Here is a 27,827-nt window from a genome sequence, read left to right on the forward strand (position 1 = left end):
GAACATGCAAAATCTGGTGTTCGTGTACAATTACTGTGTTTTTTCCAAAGTTTTTCTTCATTTAAAATTGTTAATACACCATTTTAACATGCAGTAAATTGTAAATAACTGCAAACTTACACTTACTCACAGGACATTTTCTGGCCCTTTTATGGTTAAAATAAGTTTATGTTTCTTGCTTTTTATTTGCATTTCTACAGTGTGCTAAGTAGAGCATTTATGAGAGATTTGCACAATGTTCATAGTGGTTTTTGCTCTTATTTTTATGTATTTAAGCTTTAATTTTATATTACATTGTTTCCTTTTGCCAAGTCTTGTCAAGTGATCTTTATTGTATTATATTTTCTATGTTATTGTGCTTTGTACCAATATACCAAAGCAAATTCCCCGTATGTTAAAATCTACTCACCAAAAAAACAGATTTTAGGTTATTCTGGTGAGTATCATACCTGCTAATCCCTTGTACTGTATATAGTGTGTGTTCTAGAAGGGCTTAACTTATTTATATACATTTTAACCTTTACTTTACAATAAAGTCACCATATTAAACGTTTAATCTTGTCTTTTACATACACTCAGTGGATAAAAAAAAAAGATGTTATTGTATTTGAAACCAGGTGCCTCTGACATAAAGAGTTATTTTAACATAACTCACAGAATTTGCAGCGAACCAGGATATTTATAATCTCCAAAGTGTTTCCACCTCTTAAATAATAAATAAGCGCCAGTATCATAAGGAAAAAAGTTCTGCACTCGGGCTACACTGCAGAAAAAATGAAGTGAACTCAGACTATTTATATTTTATATACTACACGGCTCACCTGCAGTGCACAACAACGGGTCCAGCATACGATGGATTGACAGCCTTGACCTTCTTGAGGAATTTCAGCATGCCTATGGGCGAGAACGGCACCCCGAAGTCTGGCCAGCTGGTGAAGTGGAGCTGAGTGACCAGTCGTGGAGCTCGGGGACCGTCGCTGCCCTGCTGTGAGACACACACACACACACACACACACAGAGTTCACACTCTCCTCGCTAATGACTGAAAAGACAAATGATGAAGACGGTTAATGATTATAGTTATTATGATTAATATGTAATTGATATAATTGAAGTGTACAACAACTTAGTTCTGTGCACCTTTTGTTTGAGGAGTGCTGGAGTGCTTTTATTTTGAAACACGAACAGAATGTGTTGTGTTTAGGACACATGTGACAGATGTAGATGCTAAAACTGTGAAGAAAGATCATTTTCACTGACTATTTTTGTTGTGATATGTGAAAAAAGAAGTCTATTTCCACTCACAGGAGAGAGACTGAGGCTGTCATCAGCTAACGTGTGTCTTAATAAAGAGTATATGACGGCCCGTGCTGCACACGCTTCCTATGTGAACCTGGCGTAAGAATTTAAGTCAAGAAATTTCTAATTTGCATTATGTTTTACTATAACTGTGCATTTAAATACTTATGAAGCGGAGGAGTCCTCTGTTTTGTTTTGTTATAATATTTGTTTTATTTTTTGAATTCTCACTAATTCTTACACTCTGACGTTATAAATCAAGTGAGAAGCAGAAGTTTCCCATAGACCTTCCCATAGACCCATAGATTTTTGCATACTTATACTAAGTATAATTGATAACAATTTATCTCCTCAAGAAAATGTTTCCTGGCATAAGTTAAGTGAGATTTAGGATGGTTTTCCCATAGACTTTTCTATTCAAATGGGGTTATTTTCGCAAACCAGTGCCGCACCGCACTGCACCCCCCACCCCCCTCCACCCCCATGGCTGTTCAGTACATTTTGTAAATTCAGCTTGGACTCGCACTGCAAAACAGAGGATTATGTCCAATGTTTTATTAATGGTCTATAGCTATGATGGATTTTAGTATAGTAGTATACTTCAGTAATTACTAATTATATAAGTATAAGTATTATACTATAAGTCTTATACAAAATACTTCATTATTTAGTATAAATAAAGTATAATATTCAGTCTTTTTTGGGTCATTTTGTTGTCAAACTCTTGTTATGGTTTCTGCACTTGCTTCCTCTGCGTTTGGCAGTGCTGAATATAAACGCTGCAGCTGCTCTGTCAGTTTGCACTGCAGTGCTACAGCTCCAGCTCCAGCCTCAGAGTCAGAGTCAGAGTCAGAGAGGATCTTCTCTGGCTGCAGATGAAGAGGGAATAAAGGGATTTTTTTTTTCAATCAGAATGCTGCGCTGCGCTGCGCTCCGAGACGACAGCAAACTTAGCAGTCAAGATCGCACCAAATGAAACACAGACACTGCCTGTGTATGTAAGCGTCTGATATGGAGCAATCCACAGTGTTTACATTCAAATACACAAACACAGACCTAATTTCACTCTGTGTTTATTACATACACTACATCTTGCTTTTCATTTATTTATCATTTTGTATACTATAATGTTTGTTTACTAAAATGTTCTTCTTCCCCCGTGGGGATCATTACTGTTTTTGCACAATCTCTACATGCAGTTGTGTTTTCATTTAATTTTTAATAGCAAAATCTAACTATTATCATAACACATGTTTATAGCATTCAGACCTATATTGAAGACAACATGTATGTGTCTCAGTAAAAGCAACATGTTTTTTAATGTTGGGGGGGTGGTCATATTATTAGATACATATTTCTTTGTTATTACAGTTCACTATTACAGTAATTACATTTTCACTGACGCGCTGAGGTTTAAGTCAAACAGTAATGTGTTTAAAAACAATAATACAAAAAAAGCTGGGTGTAAAAATAATAATAATCATTGCAATATAATTGTTTCAATAGAAGCGTAATAATAGCATACATAAATACAATGTTTACGCGTTGTGTAAGCACACTTTGAGACGTGCTATGTGTCTGTAAATAAGTGTTTTTCTTTGTCAGTCCATAAGTGCGTTCATTTACGTTTTAAGTTTAACTTGGAAGCAAAAAATCGATCTTCTTCTCGTTAATGATGATTTTTTTTTACTTACATACTGCACACAGAACTTTCTGATGGTGTAGTCCACCAGCACAGTGGAGTCCTCCATTGCCACCCGGACATTTCCGTACATCCAGCAGCCTTTCTCCGGCCAATACTGATAACATTTGTCCTGGAAAGATGGAAAACAACACTGTTTATACGTGTATACGTTCATGTTGTATAGTGTAAATATTGTAAGTATTTAAGCTTTAATTCTATCTTGTATTGTCCCCTTTTTGCCAATTCTTGTTAGGTGACTGCTTTTCTTAATTAATTCTGCATTGATCTTGATTCCTGAGTTCTTTTAATCTTTATTCTGTTGCTGTCCTTGTTGCTGTGTTTGCTCTGCACCAATAATCCAAAGCAAATTCATGGTGATTTAATATGTAATTGGCAATAAAAGAGACTCTGATTCTGAAGTTTTCCTTTTTATATCAATCCAGTGAGTTTGACCTGTATGACCTCCCCAGTACTGACACTGAGCCTATATGTATATAATGTAAACAACTATTAATCGATTGCTAAATGAATTGTTAACAATTTTCATATCCGATTAACCAGTTTGAGTTTTTTTTTTTCATTATTAAAGCAAGTTTTCAGCTTCTTAAATGTGAATATTTTCTGGTTTCTTTGCTCCGTAAAACAAAATGTTTATTAAAACTGAGTAATTTTGGTTTGTGGACAAAACAAAACATTTAAGAACACCTTTTTTCAACATTTTCTGACTTTTTATGGGCCAAACGATTCCAATTTTTAATCCTATTTTTGACATAATTACATTTTTCACTCTATGTGAACCAGCTGTTTCTGACACACGACAACCACAGCAGTTTTTATGCCTCTACAAACATTTTTTTTTTCTTATCATCATCATCATTATAACTTATGGAGGCGATTGTGGGGCTGCTTCTGTTGTGTACATTTTATAGCAACGTGTGTATTTTCACAGTCCAATTCAAAGGCAATCACGGCGAGTTTGTGCGACTCCGTCAGTCAATACTCTTCACAGCGACGTTTCACCTCATTAAGTAGATTCTCAGACTAATTATCATCAGGCCTCTCAGGATCTTATCAACAATTATTCCGTCATTGATCCCCGATGCCTGTATTCTGCCCTATCAAACCTGCTGTTGAGCTCTCAATTGATCATCCCTTCGAGGCTAAATTTAATGCGATGCTAACGTAATCTGTCGGGGTGACACTTTGTATAGATTCTCAGTTGGAGAAAGAGGTCAAATAAATTATGCCCATGACTTTGGTTCATGAGAACACAAAAGGGGGAGCGCTGGGTTTCCACTAATGGTCTATTGGAGCCACATTGATTGCACAGATTTATTCTATAACATATCCTTCATGGATGAATGGATGGATGGATGGATGGATGGGGACAGGTAAAGGGCCCGGGGCCAGGCTGTGAAAACCCAGGAGAGAAGCCTACAAAACTCACTGCAACTGTCATTCACAAACACAATAATACCACGCTATGACCACAGGCCGTAAATAAAACTTGTTTACATCATTTTCCAGTTGCGAAACAACGTCGGGGTTTGCTTTACAAAACTGCCGACATGTTCTGTTGAAAAACTAGTGATTGAGAGCATTAACACGTCATAAATCAAGTAAGAAGCAGAAGCTATTTTTCCCATAGACCTTCATTATAATTATACAAGTTTTTTCATTTTTGCAACCAGAAGAGTTGCCCCTTAGTGGCTGTTCAATATAATCTTCTTTCCTGGTTGGCTTCAGGAGGAAAGTGTAAGTATCATTGTTTTTATATATATATATATATATATATATATATATATATGGTCTACAATTGTTAACATTTAATCTCCTCAGGAAAATAAATACTGGCATAAGCAAAGTGAAAATTCATCGTTTTCCCATAGACTTCCATTAAAATTGGGTGACTTCCCATAGACCCTCATTATTCATTCATTATTCACCCTCATTCATTTTTACAAGCAGCAAAGTTGCCCCTAGTGGCTGTTCAATATATTTTTCTTTCCTAGTTGGCTTCAGGAGTAAAGTGTAAGTATCATTGTGTTATATATATATATATAATTGATAACATTAACCCCTCAGGAAAATGTTTACTGGCATAAGTTAAGTTAGATTTAGGATCGTTTTCCCATAGACTTCCATTCAAATAGGGATATTTTTGCAACCAGTTGTTCGCCCCCAAGTGGCTGTTCAATACATTTCTTTATTCTGCTTGGATTCACCCTGCAAACCAGAATATTACTTAAATCTTTTATGAATGGTCTGTGGCTATGACCACCGCGTCTTCTGAATTTTTCATGGATTTTGTAACATGGTTACAGATGAATTATGCCTTTACAATGTTACTATCAGCTGTTAGTATCCACTCTACTAAACCCGCCCTACAGTCCAGTCCTTGTGATGAAAAAGCTAGAAAGTGCCTTCATTCGAGGAATGCAGTAGCAGAGGGAGAATGTTCTCAAACAAACCTCCTTTCTTTCTTTCAGATTCGTCAGCATCACTATAGTTGACGTCTTCTGTTCCCAAACCATCCTCCAGAAGTCGGCAATTGTTTCCAGTTTCGGTCCTGAAACACAATCACAAGTGGTATTAAAAACATGCTGCAGATGGTCATAAACAGTGAGGGTTATCTGCACGAGCCAAAACAAGCCGAGATGCACGTTTACCTTGAGCTGCGATGAATTTGTTCTTCTCTTTATAACCCTGTTCGAACAAAACGCGCCATCAGTTAAAATTTGTAGGCAACCCAATAATGATCTGCATTGAAAAAAAAACAACCATCGTGTCTTCGACTCACGTCAATGTAGGACGCATTTATGTAGTCGGAGCACAGATGCCCATCGAGGTGACTCAGCACCACTCGTGAATGATCATCTACAGGAGAAGAAGCAAAAAAAAAAAACAACAAGATCAAAACCCTGTAAATAAAAAGTTGCCTCTTGTTTTTCATTTCAGCCCACATCACCTTTCCTTTGGATTTAGTGATCAATAAAAACCGCAGCTCTAAAAGTTATATTAACATTGTTTATGGCAGAATATGGATTCTCACTCACATGGCAAAATGTTTGGGTATCTGTTTTTCTCTCTGTTGTGCTCTCTGCTCGCCTCCTCAAAGGACCCGTGGTGGTAGTAACACGGCAGCGACTATAACGAGAGAGAGGCCAATTCTCGTGAGGTCGGAAAAATAAAAACTGTGGGTACACGGCCTACGAACATAACTTTTTTATGACTATTTTCTTGTTCTACGGTTGCAGGACAAAGAGTGTTAGACGCACACTCTATACTCTTACATTGAACTCTTCTCTGAAGAGCTTGCCGTCGTCTGCGGAGCGGATCCGGTATTCCTCCTCCAGCGAGTCCAGGGGGATTGGGAAGTACCTCTTGGATGGCGACGGAGATCTGGGGAGAAGGACCACTGTCTGCTCTCCTGTGTTTAAAGGGATATATGGCGGTCAGCCTGCTAACGTTTCCCAAAGGAGAACATTACAAGCCGCCGTAGCCACCTGCGAAAACAACCCTGACGGCCATTAAGATTTCTACTTTCTCCGGGTAGACAGAAATGATTTCTAGAGTCGTAAACACGGTTCTGCTGCTGCTGCTGCTGCGGCATGAAACAGAATTTGGCCTTTGTGTTTATTTATTTATTTTTCACTTGAAGAGAAAGTTTATATGGCTCCCTACGTGCTAGGAAAGCTAAAGAACCTTCCAAAACCTCGCAAGCCAGCAACCTGGACTCCAGATGGCAGAAACTCTCCACGTCCGTGGAGATTGTAAATCTACAAATCAAATAAAAAAGAAATAAAAAGTAAAAGACTGCATTACATTTTCATGCACTGGTGGTTATATTGAGTACCTTGTTCTTCCAAGAAGCCATTGGGAATCTTTTTATCCACCGAGGTAACTAGAGCCTTCCTGTGGTTTTTGAACCTGCAGTAATGGCAGAGAGAGCGGAGTAAACAAAGCAGAACCGTCGGAACACAGAAAAGGGGGCAGAGATCTCTGTTGAAAAAGCAAAAAAAAAATGGAAAGAAAATCCAATAACATAGCGCAAGGCAGGCAGAGAACAAATATCAACCATGTGAGTGAGGTGAAGCTGTGTCTCCTCATGTTGTCCTCTGAGCAGGTTTGTCAGTGAATGAGTGACTGTGGCCCACTTGTTTGTTTGTCTACTGTCTTTTTCTTGAGGTGCAGCTGTCTTACCCACAGGCCACTGCTCGCCGCCTGTTTCCCACACCAGCCCCCACCCCGACACAGGCGCACACAAAGAGAGTGAGACAGAGTGAGAGAGTGCAGCGTACGTGCCGACGTATTCACCTCAGACAGTAGACTGTCAGCAGGACAATGATGATGAGAAGCAGGGATATGATCAGCGTCGAGGGCAACACGTGAGCGCCCTGGTGGGTGGGGTTTTCTGGATAAAAGACAAAGGGGATCAAGTTAGTTTTATCCAAGTTAGAAGTCGTTGTAAGAAACCACAGCTTATAGAGACATGTAGATATGTGGCCTGGCTCAGCACAGAGACTTAAAGCAGGTGGAAACATTTAGTTTGACTCTGTTCAAAGGTGAAAAAGGTTAAAGGAGATCATGTGTTGGGCCATTTCTCTCTGACAGCTACCATGTCTGTGTTTGTGACCTCTTTAGGACCTTTTCTGGCATGAACACTGACCAAAACCTGGTCCTAATGAGGCAGAACACTTTATTTCTGATGAACTGGTTAAGTTAAGGGCTAAGATTTGAACTGTGATTAGGTTAAGGTAAGTATTAAGCATGAACTGGTAATGGGATAACCCTTAACCTCCAAAAACATGTAAAACCTGTCTTTGTGGGGACATTTTTAAAGGTCTTTTTCAGGGTTTAAGATCTGGTTTTAGGGTTAGAATTGGGTTTGGATGAGGGTTAAGGGTAGGCAATTAGTTGTGATGGTTAAGGTAAGGGGCTAGGAAAGGCTTTATGTCAATGATGTGTCCTCACTAACACATAAAAACTATTGTACGTGTGTGTGTGTGTGTGTGTGTGACCTTATAAAGAAAAACTGCTAACCTGGCTCTTTTTAATTCCAGTCTTTGTGCTAAGCCAAGCTAACTTTACTCCGGTACAAACTTTACATTTCATAGACAATAATTACATTTAATGATTTTATTTAATGAAATGTTTAATTCAAAAACGATGAAGTGTGAAAAACAGCCACTGTTTCATCGGCAAAGTCACCATGACAGATAAAATAAAAGTAGGCGAGAAGTACAAAGTCAGTGAAGTGACTCAGTGACAGAATTATAAGAAGCTTCATTCAGTTGCTTAGAGCTGGGTTATTAATTCAATAACAAAAAACCGCACGGTATTTAAGACGATCATGGATAACCACTTTGGATTTTTAACCTCAGATTTGAGAAATGGTTCATTTTCTTGACAAAATTTAGCCCATTAAGACATTTAAAACTAATATTAACTGTTTTTCATTATTTTCCAAATTGAACTCGTCATCAAGAATCACATCTGACATGTGATTGTCATTGATGAAGCTGGATTTGAACATCTGAGCTCTGAATGTATGATGAAAACCCGTAAAACGTCATTACGAGTGTGATTCAACACCAATAAAATCTACTTTTGATGTGCGAAAACCCCCCTTTTCGTCTTGTAAATGTTGAAGTCGCGCATTAACATCTGATCGTGATACATCAAAGCAGCTCTTCAGTGGTTGAGAACAGTTACCTGCAGTTTGGTTCCCATGGGATGAATTATTCACAGCGATAGAGATCCCGATTAGAAACAACACCATTGTCACTGCAAATAAAGGAAGACATAACACTTTTAAAAAGGCACAAAGTCCGTGTGATTCTCCAAAGATGCCACTAGAAGGCGCCAGACGAACATGAAAAGCTCAGCGCCACAGGATGGAGAGCTCATCTTTGATGAGGCTGGAGTGTGATGTCTGTGTCTCGCTCTCTGTTGAGCAGCTAAAGTCCTTGTGGGAAATCTGCTCGCAGCCTTGTCCTGTCTGGCAGACTTGAAAGAGCAGCCGCATATCAAATAACCTGCTATTCAGACATCAAACCGGAGAGGAGGCTTTAAAGCCCAGGTGACACCAACCGCGTCCCCTGTGGACCGTGTGGATTTCACCATGGAACCGAGCTCAAGTCTGTGTTTTTTTTTTTGTGTTAGAAGCCGTCTCATTGTTGCTGTGATAACTTTGATGTAGAAAAACTGTTGGGCCGGGCAGAGCATCCTGCCCAGAGAAAACAAAGATGTTTGCGCTGATCCAAAGTGGTGGTGGTGCCCGTCAGGGGAGGCCAATTCATTACAAATCAATACATCAAGTGCAATATCTACAGTGAAAGAGGATTGTTATGGTGAAATTCTGAACGCCCAAATGAGAAATTATCTTTTAAGGCTGTTCAGGAACATTTATCAGGTTTCTGAGAACAAAAATCATTAGTTAACAGGCTAAAATCATCATAATTTAAATGTAACTTCTATTTAAGATAGGAAAACTACTTTGAATCGTATTGCAATTGCAATATCTGTCAAAATAAACACAAAATGACTATATAATGCAACTCTTGTAGCTGTATTTCAATACATTGGACACTATGAGATTGGTTTTTATCTTATATTGAGACCAACAAGCAGGTTTAAACCATGTGACATTTAGCATATAGAGGTTTTATGTTCTGACGAAAGCACAATTCCATTTGCTTTTAGTGCATCTACTTCCCTTTTGACCCCCCCGCGTCCCTGCGGTGCAGCAGCATCACTTTATTCTAGAGCACATTCTCACTCCACTCTTGTATTAAATTGCTGGGAGCGATTGGTGATTTATTTGGGGCAAAGCGGCGGCGATGTCTTCCCAAAGAAAAGGACAATGACAGCTTCCTCTCACCCGCACCAGAATTGAACTGATTCTGACACATTATCCTCGCGTCTTATTATCTCCAAAATAAAGCCGCCAATTTCTCCAAACTCACTTTCATTTCCTCTTTTCTTCTTACCCCCCGTCTTCCGAATGAGAGGGTAAGAAATCACGGAAGAAATTGGGCAAATAGGGGGGTGATCTGTCTTAATGGCTTTGATGGAATAAATGAGAGAGGCAAATATTGAGTAACCTAATTTATCCTCTCTTCTAAGTTCCCGTCTCGTTATAGAGGCCACAAGACTGGATGGAATAATTCATTGTGTCAATTTAGTTCTTCCAGAAATGGGTCATCTTGGGGCCCAATTTGTGATCTTTGAGAGAATCTCTTGCAAGTAACCCCAGGGGTTTCACACTGCCATATCTTCCACAGCCTTTGTAGAGAACAGAGCTTTATAATAGAGCTCTAATAACATGCTCAAAACTGAAATTGACGTAAAGAAAATTGTATAAAGCTGTATTCAAACAACAAATTAGGGGGCTGTGTGTGTTGGTCTTTATGGTGTCACTGCTGCACGGAACAGAGAAACACATTTGCAAATGCTCCCTTTATTTTATTTTATTTTATTTTGTGTGTAATGGAGCTGAACAATGTGGGGCAAATATCTAATATCTGTGGTATTTTATGTAATGTTTAATATTCACTCTGTAAATGTGTGATATATCACATCATTACGGCATTAAAGGACCAATGTATAGGATTTAGTGGCACCTAGGGGTGAAGTTACATATTGCAACCAATTTGATGATATGTGTACGCAATTGTTATTTGAAACTAAACATAAAGGCTGCAATTGAACTCATCTACTTATGACTTATATTAAAATATGTTTTATATATGTTAAAGTTGCTGTTTTATTGGTGACATGTAATGCTCCAATCTAAATCTGTTAATCTGTAATCTGTTAAAAAAAATAACAGATAATATTATTAATATATTAATAATATACGTTAATATATGGAAAGTTTTTTGTAGTTGTTTTAACAATGTTGTATAATTAGATCTTTATACATTTCCCAACAAAGGTTTTGTAACTGGAAGATATTCAGTATGCACAACATTTTAATTTGCAAAGAACATGGAACAACCAAACATAGTATATTAAAATGTCATCAATTTTCTGATTTTTACAAGTCGTGATATGAAAATAATACATATTTACATTTCAATCTGCTGTCTATTCTTTTCATTTTACAGTCCATTTTTACCCAAGATCCAAGATCACGGTGATCTGGAAAACAGACACACACACACACATTTTTCACATATGCATGCCTGCACATATGTCCAACAGCCAAAGGCTATATGTTGCATATGTGCCTCTCGCTGCTGGAGGAGCACATTCTGTGTCCGGCGCTAACAAGCTGACAGTGTCAGCACCTGCTCCGTGTTCTAACCCACTGGGCAAGTCACATTCACTCACTCTGACCCGTCCTACTGCTCAATGCCGAGAGGCGTGCTGTGCCCATGGGTCACCGCACAGGCCACCGCATATCTGTCATCTCTTGGCAGGCAAACGTATAGAACGTGTCTATATCTAGGAAATGGAAAAATGGAATTGGAATGAAAAATATGCCAAATGCCATGCCTCTGTAAATGACTCCATCAAATATAGATATATATATATAAAAACCAGATAGTCAGATCTAGATTGACTGTTTCCCAGGGCGACTGAGGGGAAAAAGGAACTGGTGCAAATAAATATATAGAGTTGAGCCTTATCTTTTGATACAGTATTTGCTTTGTGACCCTCTGACCAACAGAGGGAATTTATATCACAACTCCAGCATATGCGGTCATGAAATAGTCGACATTGTATTGCGCAGGGGAGGCAGGACACTCACCAATCAAATTATTTATGGAGGTCAAATATTTTTAAAAAGCGAAATAGTCGCAAAATCTCTGACGTGGATCAGGACGGGACTTTATTTCTATGACATTTACATATTTTTAGTTCTTTAACGGTCTACATCCCTCATCTCCTGTCTCATTATGACCCGCGATTTGTGCCATTTACTATAATTAGATATTATGTCGTCAATCAGCACGCGGTATCATCTGACCCCCATATGAAAGACGAGTCGCTCGCTGCAGAGGTTTTCTAAATGAGAAAGAGATGCTTCGATATAATTGGCGCTGCCGTCGCCACCAGCGATTACATCACTCACTCCAGATCCCTGCTTTGCTGCTCTGTTTAATGAAATACTAACAACGGCGCGCTTACCCCAACCAGCACCTGCTTGACGCAAATGTGCCCAGTATATTAAATTATAGTGCATCACTTGAACTGGGAGCGCTGAAGCAAATCTCCTTCCACTCACACAATGCTATCTTTGTGCTTAAGAACAGAGATGATGAAGTTCTGCACCTGACTGTGTATAAAACACGATACGGCTACAGAAACTCGAAACTCTCAGTGGGGAGAGAGGGAGAAAAAAACTCAATGAGATATACTGTACAGCCCATAAAATCCCAAGAGTCACAGCACCTGAAAATGAATATGTTCTGCTTCACTTTGACGTTTCCCTGAAACCTGAAAACGAGCCTCAGAGAAAACCCACATCAAAAATAGAAACACCAACCAGAGAAATCTCTCCCTTCCTTGTGGCAAACCAGCACCATGTTCACTCATCTTCATTATTAATTCAATATTTGCCTTTTTTTTTTCCCCAACCAAACTTTGCAGAACAAAAAGGTACCATCCAAAAGAATCAGAAAAAAATATAACTTTTTACTGACCTCCAGCTAAAACGACATCGAAAACAAAACTCGTATTCATCCACTTTGTTTTCTTTCATGAATCCATTACGGCCAAAAAATCTGAAAATGTTGATCAGTGCTTCCCAACCGTCAAAACAATCAATTTCATGCGGCCCACCACTTAATGTCAAGTTATAATGAGTTATTTATGTTTATAGATTCATTTTGCATCATAAATGCATTTATATTGAGAACTATTTATCATTCAATATCAAAACAAAAACTTTTATTTGAAATTGTGTGAAATATCGTTATAAATATTGGTCTTTTTCCTTAAAAAAAGTTTTTCATTTGACTGACCTAACAAAACATTTCCCAGTCATTTGAGTTTTAAAACCCCTGCTGTACTGACAAGTAAGGAAAATTATGACTTTAGCTGTTAGCATTAGCTGCTAACAGGAGCGTTTTGGACTTAAATGTTATTTACGGAGATAAAATGTGATTTATTTTCACCCCTGAAGTGATTTTACTTCAGTAATGTTAGGTTATAGAAGGACAACTCTGTAGACTCTGCACTTAGCTTGTGTTGTTAGCATGAAGCTAACGGAGTGTTGTGTTAGCATGACATGAACAGTGCACTGTTTTAATACAACATAATAAACTCCAGGCAAATATGAGTCGCTCATCTATTTTATAGCTGCAAAACCTCACAAGTAGTTTACTACTCTGCAAGACTCATATAAATCTAGTTTTTTTTCAAAGGCGTATGGAGAAAATATGTATATATGACATGAATGACAACATGTTTACAACTTTATAGAGGCAACACAGAGGGGTGTCAATGGGAACCAGCTGGCAGCCATTATGGTTTTTTATAGGAAGTCTTAAAATCTGTAAACCAGAGAAAAATACGTAAAAAGCAAAAAGGAAGCACTTAGAGAGCGCAGAGCGCTGCCAAGGCTATAGGCTTCCCAGTGTTAATACACTCAAGTGAGCAGCCATATCTAGGTCACCACCACAATCTAATAATCACTTCCTCCTCTGGCTGCCATCCAGAAGATGTCATCAAAATCAATTGACGCTCAAACAGAGAAACAAACATGTATACTGAAGATCATCTTACATGTAAAAGGCAGAGAGGGAGATGTAATGGAGGTTATCTGAGGTAATATTTAGTATCAATGTTGGTACAATTCTATCGGATATTGAAAAACAAGAGAAATTTGTTGTGGAAGGAGAATTTTGAGCTATTGGACAAGGAAAAAAGAGATATTGAGTCATCCCTAGTATAATGCTTGCCATGTTTAGCACATCTGCAATCATCCATCATCTATAACATTAATCCTGTGACATTTGGCAAGAGGTAAAAACCCTGGACCGGATCCTAGTCCATCACTGAGCCAACATACAGAGTCCAAGCAACGATTCACACCCTACGTTCACTTCAACATCTCCACTCTGTACGTGTTTGGATCGTGGAAGGACACCCGAGTACATTCCCAGAGAAAACCCACACACGGGGGGGGCGGACATAGAAACGGCCCTGTGACTTTGTTGAGGTTGTTGACGGAACCAAGCGGCGCACCAAGAAACCAAAACAATGCAAACCCACTAAACCACAGCCCACATGTTTTCCATTACTTACAATAGCTGTTTTAACATGACATATGGCATGTAAACAAATTGGAGCGCCTCAGACTCCCCGCTAAAAGCCTGGTTTCTAAATTATTCAGCACGTTCCATCAGTGACACTGTGCATTCAAATGATTTCTACCTCTGAGTAACAGAAATAACACCTCTACAAAGAGTAATGTTAATAATATGGATAACATTTGTCCTATAAGATTGAATTCTGCTTTATAATAAAGATAAGGATGTTGTGTTTAAATTATAAATAGATATAAAACAGACAGTACATCAAAAAGATAAAAAGGTATCACATCCTGTCTCAGATTCTTTAAAGATCGATTCAGCTTCAAAGACTGATCCAGATTTGTGCCTTGGCAAAAGACAGATCTTGACAAGAGAAAGATAAAAGGTTTTTTTTCTTTTTTTTGGTGTGTTTGTTTCCACAGAGAGAAGGAACAAGACAAAAAAGGAAAATAACATAAAGCGCCACCACTTCCACTGACAAGAGCCGAGGCAGAGAATGGAAGGAAGGCACAAACACATGTCAGTACAGTGTGAGGCCGAGACGAGAGATGAGAGGGAGGATATGGGAGGAGAGGAGCAGGAAGAGATGAATGTCAAGATTCTGGGTTCAGAGATAACAGCCGTAATGGAAGACATCCTTGCTACACAGAGGCAGTCAAAGGGATGAAGCTGTGCCGTCTGCCAAGTCGCTGCACAACTGTATTTACAAACGCCGAGGCTTTCGTGACAAGGGTGTCTTTCAACGCGACACTTGTACGAGATCGTACGGAACGTCATATGTTTCCTGTCAAAAAAAAAAACACACATCGCACAAAAACACTGTCGCTTATCGCCTCCACCGCGTTTACCATGAGCTGCACGGCTAAGAGGAAAAGAATCGATCGGAGGAAGTGATTTGGATTATTCCCATTAACGCAGCTGATCCATTTAAATTCATGAAAAACAGACTTACATTCACGAGTGGAGCCAGGAGTGTCTGGTATCAGTTGACCCGTCTGTCCATAGCAACCGCCTGATCCCGATGTTCTGGTTGGATTTACTGGGGTTTTCTCTCCTCAGTCATTCTCCTCCTCACATCCTCTTTAAAGGAATCGACAATAGCACAGGATGGAAAGATAAATGGCAAATGACTGAGGTGCTATTTTGTCAGGCTCGGCAGAGATTGAGATTGAGATCGAGGCTCAGTGGATCAGAAGAATCTGCAGAAATAAAGCAAAAAAGGTAGATATTACAAAGCTTCTCGACACCTTACGTTGTTCATAATGAACAAGGGAAGATATTTCTTTAAATATACATACAGATGAGCACATGTCACAAAGATTTTAAGGTTTCAAGTTTGTTTTATGTGCATTAAAAGTACGATGCAATTACACCCTGGCACCACATACATATCTAAATAAATCAGTGAATAATACAATTTATTTTTAAAGAATCTGTATTAAAATGAAACACAGTGGAATCTGATAAAAAATGTATGAGGAAAAAAAACTCCTATCATCGAATCACGACAAGCGTATTTTAAATATTTCATTATATCTTCTTTGCTTTCAGCAGCAGGATGCGATGTGAATTGATCCTTATGCTCGATTTGTTGGCCGACGCCTGCCGATATGAGCCAATATGATTCTAAGCATAAGTAAAGGCCCAATCATGGTCAAAACCACTGGATCAGAAACACAAAAACCAACTGAAAAACCCTACATAACATGTACAAACTGTCATAATCCATCATTCCTGTCCTTGTTTTACCTCGTTCCCTCTGGGACTGGCTGATTACACGCACCAGTGTTTGATCACCACCAACTACCAGCTGCAGAGAGACCTGAGCTGTACAGTCACAGTCACATTGTGGCTGCTCAGCATAACGTTTGTGGTTTGCTTCAGAGAGGTAACTCTCATTGACAGATTACGCACACGCTGTGAAAGAGTCAATAACAAGCAGCAACAACACTGTAACTGAGTCATGGTAAGAATGACTCAGCAGAATTCTTCTCCTACACACGTGGAACATTGTGTTTTTTACTTCTTTATCTTAAACAATTCAAGTAAAAAGTGTTGTTTTTGGTTCAGCGTAGCAGAAAACTCAGTGAAGTAAATAAATGAAAACAATGCATTTCTTTCTTTGTCCGTGTCTGAATGGGTCACTCACTGTATTTTCACATATGTTACGGTTACAAACAATGTACGAGGAATTACTGTTTACTCTTCTTCTTCAGCCATCAACAATAAAGTAAAATAACCTAATCGGAAAACTCCCAATGTCAAAAACTTACAAACAAGTCAGAGAACACTGTATTTGTTTAATTATTGCAAGTCCTACCATTATTTTAATTAGGGCTGAAACGATTATCGATAATCAGGTTCAGTTTGTGTGTTTTTGTAAGCGTTAAAACAAGCGTTCTGATTTTCCCGCTTCTCAAATGTGAATATTTTCCGGTTTCTTTGCACCATGTGACACAGACAAGTTGACTTGACTTGTAACCAGAAGGTTCAAGCCGGTTCAAATCCCCACCCGGCCAAAAAAAAGGGCTGGGGTACCCCTGAGCAAGGTACCCAATGCTCCCCGGGCGCCACTCAGTGTGGCAGCCCACTGCTCCTAATTCTAGGATGGGTCAAAATGCAGAGGAATACTTTCCCTAAGGGGATTAATAAAAACTAACTTTAACTTTAAATCATTCAATCTGAATCCAAAACAAGACGTTTGAGAACATCATCATTGCCAGTTTTGGGGGACACTGATCGATCAATTATGAATCTCAATATTCAACAATGTTTTCCTCAAACTGTGCAGCCCTACTTGAGATGAATTCAGAGCAGCGAAGTGGAATGAGAGGGAGTTTTGTGTCTGTGCTGCATTTAATTACCCCGACAGTGAGTGCATGCGGGGGCACGTGCCGCCATCTTTAGCTGCACACGCCCGATGTTTGTTTACTGATTAGTTCTCCCCTCTGCAACAAGCTCCTAGAAGTCACTCTTGCAAAGCAAAAACATTAACAAGCTATTTATCTCCAGCCGCGCAACAGTAATTTGCTTCAAATTAAAAAAAAAACATGCGCAATCTCCTCTTGTTGACATGAGTTTGTACAATTTCACCGCTTTCTTCTAATAACATTATAATAACAGTCCGTTTAAATGTTACAACAGTGAACACCAGAGCAGTGTTTTCTAATTAAAGCGAACGTGTTCATGAATGTGACACGGACACGTGCTGTAAAACTACACCGGAATTCATTTCTTCACTGTTCGCACAAAGACGTGACTGTGACGTTATCCTGTCACCCAAGTTTGAGTCTGAGAAAGAAAAGCCTGGCTCTTTTCGCCCTCCGCTCAGACTCCCACCGCCCACAGGTGTGAGACACAAAGACATATTGTTAACCGGACCCAGCTGGACGAGCTGGACGAGCTGGACGAGCTGGACGAGCGTCCGGTCACTGAGCTGTGCTGAGGAAAATGAACGAGCGACATATGAGTCAGGGCTCTGCTTTCCAAACTTTGACGAAGTCTTTTGGAATTCGAACAAAAACATGTTTGCCATTAAAAAAAAAGGCACTGAGAACCGTAAACCTGGTCAAACGATCCTTTTAAATGAAGCATTAAAAATGTGCTCCAATGGCCATAAAGGACTTCTGAGACACAAGTCACAGTGGTTCCATTCTTAGAAATGAAAATGACATAGTGTAGGTCAAACGGGACAACAGTGAACGCAGCAAACTAAACACAATCTGGAAGTTGGTGTTTTTATATCAAGCTACAGTATGTCACTGAAAGAACCCTCATTAATAAAATAAATGGTGTAGCACCAGAACCAATAAAAGGTAAATAAGAGTAGAATAACCTCGATTAATAAAATAAAATAAAATAAGTATATTTTAAACATCTCTTTCTCTAATAATTTCTGATTTGCTTTCAGTAAAGTCCATTCATTTCACATTTACTAGATATTTACCCACATTATCCACTGCTGAGGAGTGATTTGTTTCCTTCATAAAATCATTTTTTGATTGTTTTGATTGTGCAGCCATTCATTCATTGATAAGCAACATTTGAAAAATAAAGTGCACCTTTTCACAAATGTCTCTCAAATGTCAGCAAATTTAAGCAGCAAGACGTCAAAGCTTTAGCTCCAGTGCATTTATTCCATACAGGTAAATGTAATAAATGTAGAGCTGACATGAGGGGGTCAGGTTAAAAGCAACTACTGGGGAAAAAAAATCCCCTCATTACTCATGTCACGTGACCTTTGCCTTGGCCAACAAACATAATCCTGTTACTGAATCTGTCAATCAAAGACGAATCACATAGTAACCAGGCAGAAATGGTAATATTAGCCAGCAGAGCTCTCATGAATCTGAGCGTGTCTGCGGTTCCCAGGTGAATTCATCCGCCATCTTCCCCCGCTGTGGCTCTTATTTAAAAAAGTAAAGTTGTGGGTTTTAAGAAAATTCTAGTTACCAAGGCCCTGGCACAAAGATATTAATAATAGATAAAATGGGTAATGTGCCGTACTGAAGTAATAATATGCTTGGCTAGACTTCTGGCAGAGATAATATATTACTATTAATGTTAAAAAGCCTGAGCTAAATGATAATGTGTATAAAAAATGTATAAAATATGCTAATTTATTTATACCGCAGTTCACTTGCTCTAAAGGTCCTGTGAGAGACTTTTTTTTACGAAACCATCATATCTTTTCACAGGGAGGATTGTTCTCCTTTCAGCGCGTTGCATTCAATCCGGAGGAGAGGGAGGAGACGCGGCGCTGCAGGCACAGGCACCTCCTTTCTGTGCCACTTCTGTGCCCATTGACTAAGAGGAGAAACATGCAGGTCATTAAAGTTGGACGGGAGCACAGTCATCACCCGGCGCTCTGTGGTTTAATCATGAATTCAGAACAAAAGAGGCAACCGTCCTGCAGCTGAACACAGCCATGTGTATTGATTTTAACTTTACTTATTATTAATATTACTGTTTTTATTATTATTATTATTATTATTACCAGTAGAAGAAGAACTGGTAAAAGCAGTGTAGTAATAGAGGTAGAAGTATGCACAGTATAAATTGGAGCAGAATTAGTTGAAGTATAAGAAGTAGAATTGGAAGACTAAGTAGTAGTACTTTTACTCTAGTACTTTACACATCTGAGTAGATGTAGTAGTATTAATTGAAGAGTTAGAAGCAGAAGTAGTTGTAGTTGTATAGTAGAAGTAGTAACAAAATTACTACTTTATAGTAGTAGTAGTGGTAGAAGTAACATAGGAAGGAGTACAGGTAGTGGTCATAAATCATAGTAGTATAAGTAGTAGTAGTTGAAGCAGAAGTAGTAGAAGTAAAAGCAGAAGTAGTAGTATTTCAAAATACTTTTAAAAAAACATTTAATTAATTAAATAAAAAATCTATGGTAGTAGTAGTAGTAGAAGTAAAAGCAGAAGTAGTAATAGAACAAGAAGGAGAAGTAATAGTAGTATTAGCAGTATAAGAAGTTTTAGTAGTGGTAGTAATCTTAGTATTAGAAGTACTGTAGTAGTTGAATAAGTAGTAGTGGTAGAAGTAGAGGAAGCAGAAGAAGTGGAAGTATTAGTAGTATTAGAATGAGAAGTAGTAGTAGAAACAGAGGAGTACTGGTAGTACAAGCATAAATCATAGTAGTGGTAATAGTGTTAGCAGTAGTATTCACTGTATTGGTGCTTTTGCAAAAACATTCAGAGTTATGTAACTCTTTCACACGCTGCCTTCCTGACACGTTCATCCAACATTGATGACTTTCACTCCTCACTGTCACTTGGTTTCCTGAGATGATGAAACACGTCTAATGAGAGAAAAGCAGGTCTCCAGAAACCGTCAGTGTGCCGTGTTGTAAAAAGAAAAAAGAAAACGCTGAGGCTGTATTTTGACAGTCGGCTCAGAAGATGCAAGTGAACACTTGCACAGACTATGGCGAGCATCTGAGTTTGTACATTTAATTCAGCCTGTGCAGCTGGATGCTGAGGAACTGCCCGGACAAGAAGCACAACAAAAGGCAGAAGCCAGTTAGAGACTTCATAAACCTTCATCTTCACTCCAGTCCAGGAAACTGAACTGACTGACCGCAGTGGAGCCTCACTCTGAGGCGTCAGTGCTGGGAAATTACTGCCGAAGGGAAACAGCTGAGAAATCTTATTTTTATGTCCTTACATTAGGAGATGAGTAGAGTAATTGCTCGTCTCAAGTTTGGAGGACTCTGAAAATGACACTTCTGGGCCAGAGTGTAGGTGAAACGAGGGACACGAGTTAATAAGCGGCACAATTATAGCACATTCTGTGGCGCTCAGCCAGTGATAACAAGTTTGCTTCAGTCACTAGAGTCTAGTATAGACTGTATGTGGTATATACTGTGAAGCACATAACAGAAACCCTCCTATAATAAGGCTTTACCGGTCCACTGCGTAATTTGGAAGGGTTAAGGAGGGTTCACTGGAAGAAATGTAATATATGTCGCATAAGTAGGGATGACTCGGCAACATTTTTTTCACCGATACAGCAGTAAGTCCACATACTGATAAAGACTCTGTACCAAATTACACTCATCAGTTTTGCTCCTTTCTTCTTCTTCCAAATAGCTGACATGATCACTCCAGCGTGGCATTCCTACAGTAACTCACATTCTTGTGACGTGACACCAAAGAAGCACGTCTCTCTTTACAGACGGTACTTAGTGGAGCACTTAAGTGACATCCCAGCTAATGGAACGTTCTGGGAACGTTACCTTTTGGTTGAGGGAATGTTCCCTGAAGGTTCCTTCCCGAGGTTCTCCTGTGGAAAGCTTTCCTAACATTAGCCCGAATGTTAGTTTTTGGTTGCACATTTGGTTCCCAGACCATTACTTTGTCACAACCTTTAGAGAATGTTATATATACACATATACACATCTATATATATATATATATATATCTATATATATATATATATATCTATATATATATATATATATATATATATATATATATATACACTTTTGCAAATATTTTTCCAATATCTGATCCCGTGATTTTTGACTTTGTTGATATTCACCTACCCATAAGTATGTTTGTTTAAGTGTATGATTGCTTTAAATTAAAATATGGGAGGTTTTCGCAGTTTTTAGATTAAGCACCTTAAGGCCTTATCGAGGCATTTTGTCCAAGTAAGATAACATTTACTACACAAACAACATCCTTTCCAGTATGTGAATGTCACCATAACTACCTGATGATCTGATGAGTGCTTCCATTTGTTACAATCTGCAGTCTCGCCATTAGATGTCACTAATTCATGCACATCTCTAATGCAGTTTGCTGTGGGTTAATGATATACGGCGCGCAGGAGAGTCAGAGGATGAGACACTTTTCAAATTAAATTAAAATTGGGCCGTGACATTACGCCGGGCGCTTCTTTATTGCAAGACGTGGATGTTGAGACTGAAGAGCAGAGCTCCTTGGCCTAAATCCAGCACCATATACTGTAGTGAAGTAACAAAGTCATTATTACCCAACATGCTTTATCATCATCGAGACAGCCAGAGTGCAGTCCAATCAAGTGTTTTATGAGCTCTTTCTCCTCTAACTGTTTCACCAAATAACTGACACACAAGTCAGCGTGTGTGTGTGTGTGTGTGTGTGGGATTAAATGTAACCTTTATCCACCCAGTCACGACCATATATTTCAAAGAAAAGCAGTAGAAAGTGCAACACAAGAGTAGACGAGTCGGCCATAAATACAGAGTGTAATCAAGATAATAAACTGTTTAAGCATAAATCAGAATTCGATAAAAAAGAATCACTTCGCCAACTCATTTCAGACTTGAACGTCTCTGGACTGAAGTTGGCTCCCATATAACGACGGGATTTAAGTTGATTATTTTCTCGCTCTGTTCATCACCAGTGTCATATTTGAGGTACCGAGTGAGGTTTTTACGACCATCATCATCGTCCATCATCGGTGGCAACCTAGGAATTATCCCTCGAGCAGATGGACGTCATTCTAAGCAAACAATACCAGAGTTTAATCAGTTGTTGTGGACTCAGTGACTCGCGTCTCTCCTCACAGGCTGTTGTCACGTCAAACAGACACAAAAACTCCTGCATGTAAACGTACACAGTGGCCGACGTTGACGCTAAAGCAGTTGAAATAAAGAAAAAGCAGGGCCAGTGTGCATGCATTTAAAATAATCTCCATCATTCCCACCCTAGGATATTGAAAAGTCATCATCAGGAAATTAATTTTTGTCTAACTATAGCACACGTATTCCCAGCGGGGGGGGGAAAAAGATGTAGGTTATGAAGCACAATATTCAGATCACACACACAAGTTATGTGAGATACTTCTAAAATTAACAGCAGCTCTTTTTGGGGGGGGGGAGGATATTTAATCAGAGCAGGGATTGAAGGTGAAGTTTTTGTGAATGAGGGACATTTATAATTCATGTATGAACATACTGCACATGAGCCGCTCACATTTTTTCCCCCCCACACAGCATTAGACACTGAGGTTGTTGTTTTGGGGTTTTTTTTCCAAACCACTCACTCTGATGCACCAAAGTCCTTGGAGAAAATCAGTGATTTTAAATCACAGCATTTAGGAGTTGCTGAACCACTGCTGCCTCCATCCCAAAGTTCAAATGTGTGGTTTTGTGACTTTAGTGTTTGAAAAGCACTTTTGGATGGCACAAAGTTAAGATGAAGCAGCAGAAACCAAGCAGTTCCTGCATCCACAAGAGCTGAAAACGCTGATTTTATTCATGGACTCTGGTGTGGGAGAGTGATCAGATATCAAAACAGTCTTTTGTTTAATGCTTTAAATCTGTCTGTATCATGCAGTATAGCACACTTCATTTGGGGGTACCTATGTGTCTCTAGCTCCAACATGGAGGCTGACAGAATTGTCACTTCCACATGGGAATGGACTGGGGGGAAAAACAGAAAATGGACCATTTTTAAATATTCCGTGCATTATACTAGAGAGGGGATTCAAGGCCTGTCACGCTGGAATAATGTCATGCTATTAACTTCGCTCTTTGCTTCACACCCAAGCAACGGGTTTACCATCAAACTTGTGGAAATGCTTCAAAAAACCCTGAAACATCCCTTTCAAATCACACAAATATCTATATAAATGTCTGTGTTTATGTTGTTCACTTGCATCATGTGTCAGCCATTAATATAGAATATCAAATCTGAGCAAAAGGAAGGTTTTTTTTTTTAATCTTGGAAAAAGATAAATCACACAATCTGTCACTCTGAAGTGATAAAACATTAAAAACACACGGACGCTGTGTAAGCATCACTATGGCATCCAGCATGGTTGTTAAGTATTCAGCCCACAGGCCTGTCTACTACATGCTTCTTACTACGTGCAGCGTTTTCCATCTAAAGCAGTCAGGATGCTGCTGCTGATGATGATGCTGCTGCTGATGCTGATGCTGCATAATATCCAGCATCCTTGTAGCAAAATGCAACGCCATCCATTTCTCACACGTTTCCACAGTGAATCTACACAAATGCATATTCATTATTCAAGGGGAAACAATCCCATGCAGCATCCCGGTGGTCGCAGGGTGCGTGGATTTGCTCCACTAACCCACATTGACGGTAGTGCATGCGTGGACAGAATAGGGACCATGGTTAAATCTCCATCACTCTGTGGCCTGAAGTAACAAATAAAAGCATCTTATTTGTGTTTAAATGCAGTCGGTTTCATGTACAGAGCCTTTACATCCCACAGTGTTTCAATCATCGGCACAAACAGTCGATGTTTACGCATAAACAGCGCAGAGGGTAACGTAGTGCACCTGCTATTTTTTGGCTTTTATTCATTTTTTACGCATCTTACCGTGTTTTGCGCGATGACCTCGCCTCACACGGCGCAGCAGCAGCAGCAGCAGCGGCAGCAGCTGATGATGATGAAGATGACGACGGCGATGCTGGCGTGTGTTTTCCCTGCGCGTCGCGTCTGCTCCTCGCTTCCTTGTGAGAATAACAGAACGCGGGAAGCCGACGACTCATCGGAGCTTTGAGGAAACGGCTCCCGTGCACACAGACAGACAAACAAACATGTCCGTCTCCCGCCGCGCTCCCTGTGGATGTCCCTCCTCTGACTGCTGCCTGTTCCTGTGCCGAGCCGAGCTGAGCCGTGTGATGGCAGCCTGAGTGGAGTGGAGTGAGACTGGAGACCCTCCTCCCTCGGGCGCAGAGCCGTGGATCAGGTGGACACTCAGCATCTTTCACATTCCTGCACTGCTGCTCCATAAAGGGCCCTCTTTCCTCTTGTTTTTCCTCCCCCTTTTTACATAAGTCAGTATTTCCTCTTCCCCCATGGCCATTTTCATGCTTGACATTTCAGCGTGTGACGTTTGTTCAATACATTAAGACAAAAAGGGGCTTTAACTACAACATTCCTGCACCGTTTCCTCTAAAGGATTACATTAGAAGAACTCACATTGACCTTATCATCAAACCCTGTGGGGTTTTGTTTACGTCATGTGATGTTACAGAACAAAGTCATGTTTTGGACTCCAGATAAGAAAAAAGGTTAAAAAGTGTGGCTTTAGTTTAAAGTTCACTGGCATCATAAAATCAATATGGACATTTTTGAATGTAAAATAAGAACTGGGCAAAAGTGTAACTTCTTTTAAACTTTACTCTTAGATGGAGATGCCTGCTGTCACAAAAATAAATGATATACACATAGGACACATGAAATGTAATGTTAAACATCGTTTTTGACCTTTTGTTTTTGCTATTTGTGAAGAAATATGAAATTAAATGCTGCCGGTGCTCAGCTATAATGTGTGTTACCTACTGTAAGCAGGATTTCCATGGCAATATTGATTATTATTACATTTCAGCACAGTGTAAACCAACACTTGTGCTTTTCTGTCCTCTGGGCTTTAATCAGACCACAGGACCGCACAAGGAATGACACGACGTATGTGTCATTATGCGTCATAATAAACATACTTAATATGGTGCAAAGAAATGGAAAAAAACAGGAATGAGTTTAACAATAAATGCAAGCAAATGTGTCATCACTGTGGAAAGCAGTGTGGAACTGATGGTGCGTTCACACTGAACGTAAACGAGTTCACAACCTGAAAAGATGGTTTCCTGGAGATGAGAGAAAGGAGGAGGAAGGATGGTAAAACAAAGAACATGCATTGGTCATCATTGTCTTTCAGCTGCTCCCTCAAATCTGGATTGATTTTGAAAACCAGATTTTTTTTTTTATGAATGTCCTCCATGATGCAACCCTCCCATTTATCCGGGCTTGGGTCTGGCACAAGGAGCACATTAGATGTCCCCCCCCCTCCTCAATTTAGAGTATCCAATTAAATGTGAGGTTAACTCCTTCGGAAACAAGCCAAGTTTGACTATGGGCTTCATATTGTGCATTACCTGCCACTGATGATGTAATATGGTGGATCTGCTCAACTGGTGTGAACATGGGCTGGTGTCAAACTCATTTTAGTTCTCATGTGGGCACATACAGTGTAATTTGATCTCACGTGGGCGGGACCAGTAACACAAACGCATGATAACCTACAAACAGGAGCTCCAAAAGTCTCCCGTTGTCTTACATTTATGTAAGTATCTTTTTTTACAAAACACATGACGAACCACGTGAAATCTCCAGAAAAAGAACTGCAATTGCTACCATTGTATGCCTAAGTTTACAACTCACAGATCACAGTAGATCTAAACAGTCACAAAACATGGTATTCTTCTTAAGAAATTCATCCCGTGGACCGGATTGGAAACTCCGGTGGGCCAGTTCTGGCACACGGGCCATATGTTTGACACCCCTGACTTAGAGCTTCATGGTTCTGAACAGAATTAGAGCCTGAATGGGAGACACGCCAGTGTTTGCCGGTGTGAAAGTGCAGAGAAAGATTTTGGTTCTAGAGAACAGGGCATGATTCTGTGTCTCTGGCTTTTACTGACATGGAAATAGAAAAAAAAAGAAAACTCCTCCTATTTTCTGTTGACCTATAATGTGGGAGCCTCACCGAGTTAATGGACTCTTTCCATCGATAGATAACGACCAAATACATTGATTTTCCAGTTGCAATCTTGAACACTTTGGCGCAGATTGATTCGGTGAAGGCAGACGTCACTGGTACAAGTAACATGTTAATAAAACTGTACTGCGATACAGGTTTGTTTGTATCATCAGTACTTCATGTTTCAGGAGAGTTTTCCCCTGACATTTGGATGATGCATCCTCATTTGGTCAGATGTGCTTCACGAGAAGAGTCGGGGACTCAGATGGCGTTAACATCAGGGCAAAGGTCAGCATTTACCACGTTAAAGCCCCAATGGACCAACCTCTATCTTCTTCTGGAGATTGTAGTCGTAATCTACAGTAGTAATTATCAAAACAGCATGTGATTCAGTTGACGATTCAGTGAAGTACTGGAGGAAACCGCATGCTTGTAGATAAAGAAAATCAATACGTTTGTCTCAGAAATGAGAGTATGGCCTATTTTGCAGCCCTAACGTCATCTGTATACCACTTTGCATGCACATGAAATTAAAAGGACATAAAGACATACACGGATTATTACATAATAATGCAAACGTTCATTCACAGAAGGCCTGCAAATATGAACAACAATAAAACGTTGCACACAAAAAGAAATGATATACTGTACATCTAGAGTTCTTTGTACTGTCCCTTTAAAATGATAAAAGTCAACATTTTTGAAAATATTCCAGTTGCACACGCACAGGCCAGCAGGGGGCAGTGCTGCTTTATAAATTGCCTTGTTGCGCTGAACACGGTCCTGTCTGTGTGTTCTGTGCATGTGCAACAGTCACTTACCTAATTTACCTCATCACATACAGTGGTTGAATTGTGATAGTTTCAGTCCATTTTACATAAAAGTCATGTGCACTGCTCATCCAGCTGATGATATTTGGAAATATTTAAGTTCTATAATGTCATAAATAAAGACTCTTCATAGAACATCTCCACCCCCCCATCACAGGATTCTGAATATAATCAAACACCAACTGACAAAAGGCATTTAAATCACGAATACAACACTAATCGCTTCAGCCCTGAAGCGGATTCAAGCCTTTCAAAAACTGTTTTTATTTATTTATTTATTTATTTGTAGTCCCTCCTTTTAAAACACAATAGTTCTTTACACCGGTTTGATTTAGCAACGCCCGACACAAGCTATAGAAATGCCCTATCAGCAAGAGAACGACAAGCCTGCGCTACACGCGTCTTAAGCTGCGCTCCAGGACTCACAGCATCCAGGTGTATTGTTCTGAAATATAGGCCATGATGACAAGTTGTTCACTGGTGACCGCTGGCAATGATATCAATTTTTCTTTCTGTGCCTCCGATGCCAGAACCGAGAGGAAAAGGGAGCTGCTGTAAGCTTTATGACAAAATGCTTTATCCTCCATTAACCTTCACAGAGTGGGTTCCGGGAGGGGATTTCAGGTGGAATAAAGCACTGGTGTCAATAGGCAAGTGTGTCACTGAGCTCAAAGGAGGCGATGGGCGAGCACGAGGCGCCCTTCCCGTCCTTCATTTCTCCTCTTCCCTTTCCGGGG

At 39.6% G+C, this 27,827-nt stretch overlaps 1 protein-coding gene across 2 annotated transcripts in view; it reads right to left on the reverse strand.

Annotated features, from left to right (window-relative positions):
• Positions 1 to 24,549, reverse strand: part of LOC122782231 (receptor-type tyrosine-protein phosphatase epsilon-like) — a 32,667-nt gene extending 8,118 nt beyond the window's left edge. Inside the window, exons 1-12 of one of the 2 annotated variants that reach the window (XM_044046511.1) lie at positions 24,094 to 24,549; positions 15,203 to 15,449; positions 8,699 to 8,770; positions 7,301 to 7,397; positions 6,840 to 6,913; positions 6,277 to 6,413; positions 6,040 to 6,130; positions 5,784 to 5,860; positions 5,653 to 5,689; positions 5,455 to 5,552; positions 2,994 to 3,113; positions 822 to 985 (exon numbers count right to left, since the gene is read on the reverse strand). In XM_044046511.1, coding sequence (XP_043902446.1) covers positions 822 to 985; positions 2,994 to 3,113; positions 5,455 to 5,552; positions 5,653 to 5,689; positions 5,784 to 5,860; positions 6,040 to 6,130; positions 6,277 to 6,413; positions 6,840 to 6,913; positions 7,301 to 7,397; positions 8,699 to 8,765 — 962 coding nt within the window. In that variant the 5' untranslated portion in view covers positions 8,766 to 8,770; positions 15,203 to 15,449; positions 24,094 to 24,549. Of the gene's footprint in view, positions 1 to 821; positions 986 to 2,993; positions 3,114 to 5,454; positions 5,553 to 5,652; positions 5,690 to 5,783; positions 5,861 to 6,039; positions 6,131 to 6,276; positions 6,414 to 6,667; positions 6,763 to 6,839; positions 6,914 to 7,300; positions 7,398 to 8,698; positions 8,771 to 15,202; positions 15,450 to 24,093 lie in introns of those variants that run through there. The other variant, XM_044046512.1, reaches the window with a different exon arrangement.
• Between the last annotated feature and the right edge of the window lie 3,278 nt (positions 24,550 to 27,827).

This window comes from Solea senegalensis, linkage group LG15 (genome assembly GCF_019176455.1).
Source record: "Solea senegalensis isolate Sse05_10M linkage group LG15, IFAPA_SoseM_1, whole genome shotgun sequence".
NCBI lineage: Eukaryota > Metazoa > Chordata > Actinopteri > Pleuronectiformes > Soleidae > Solea > Solea senegalensis.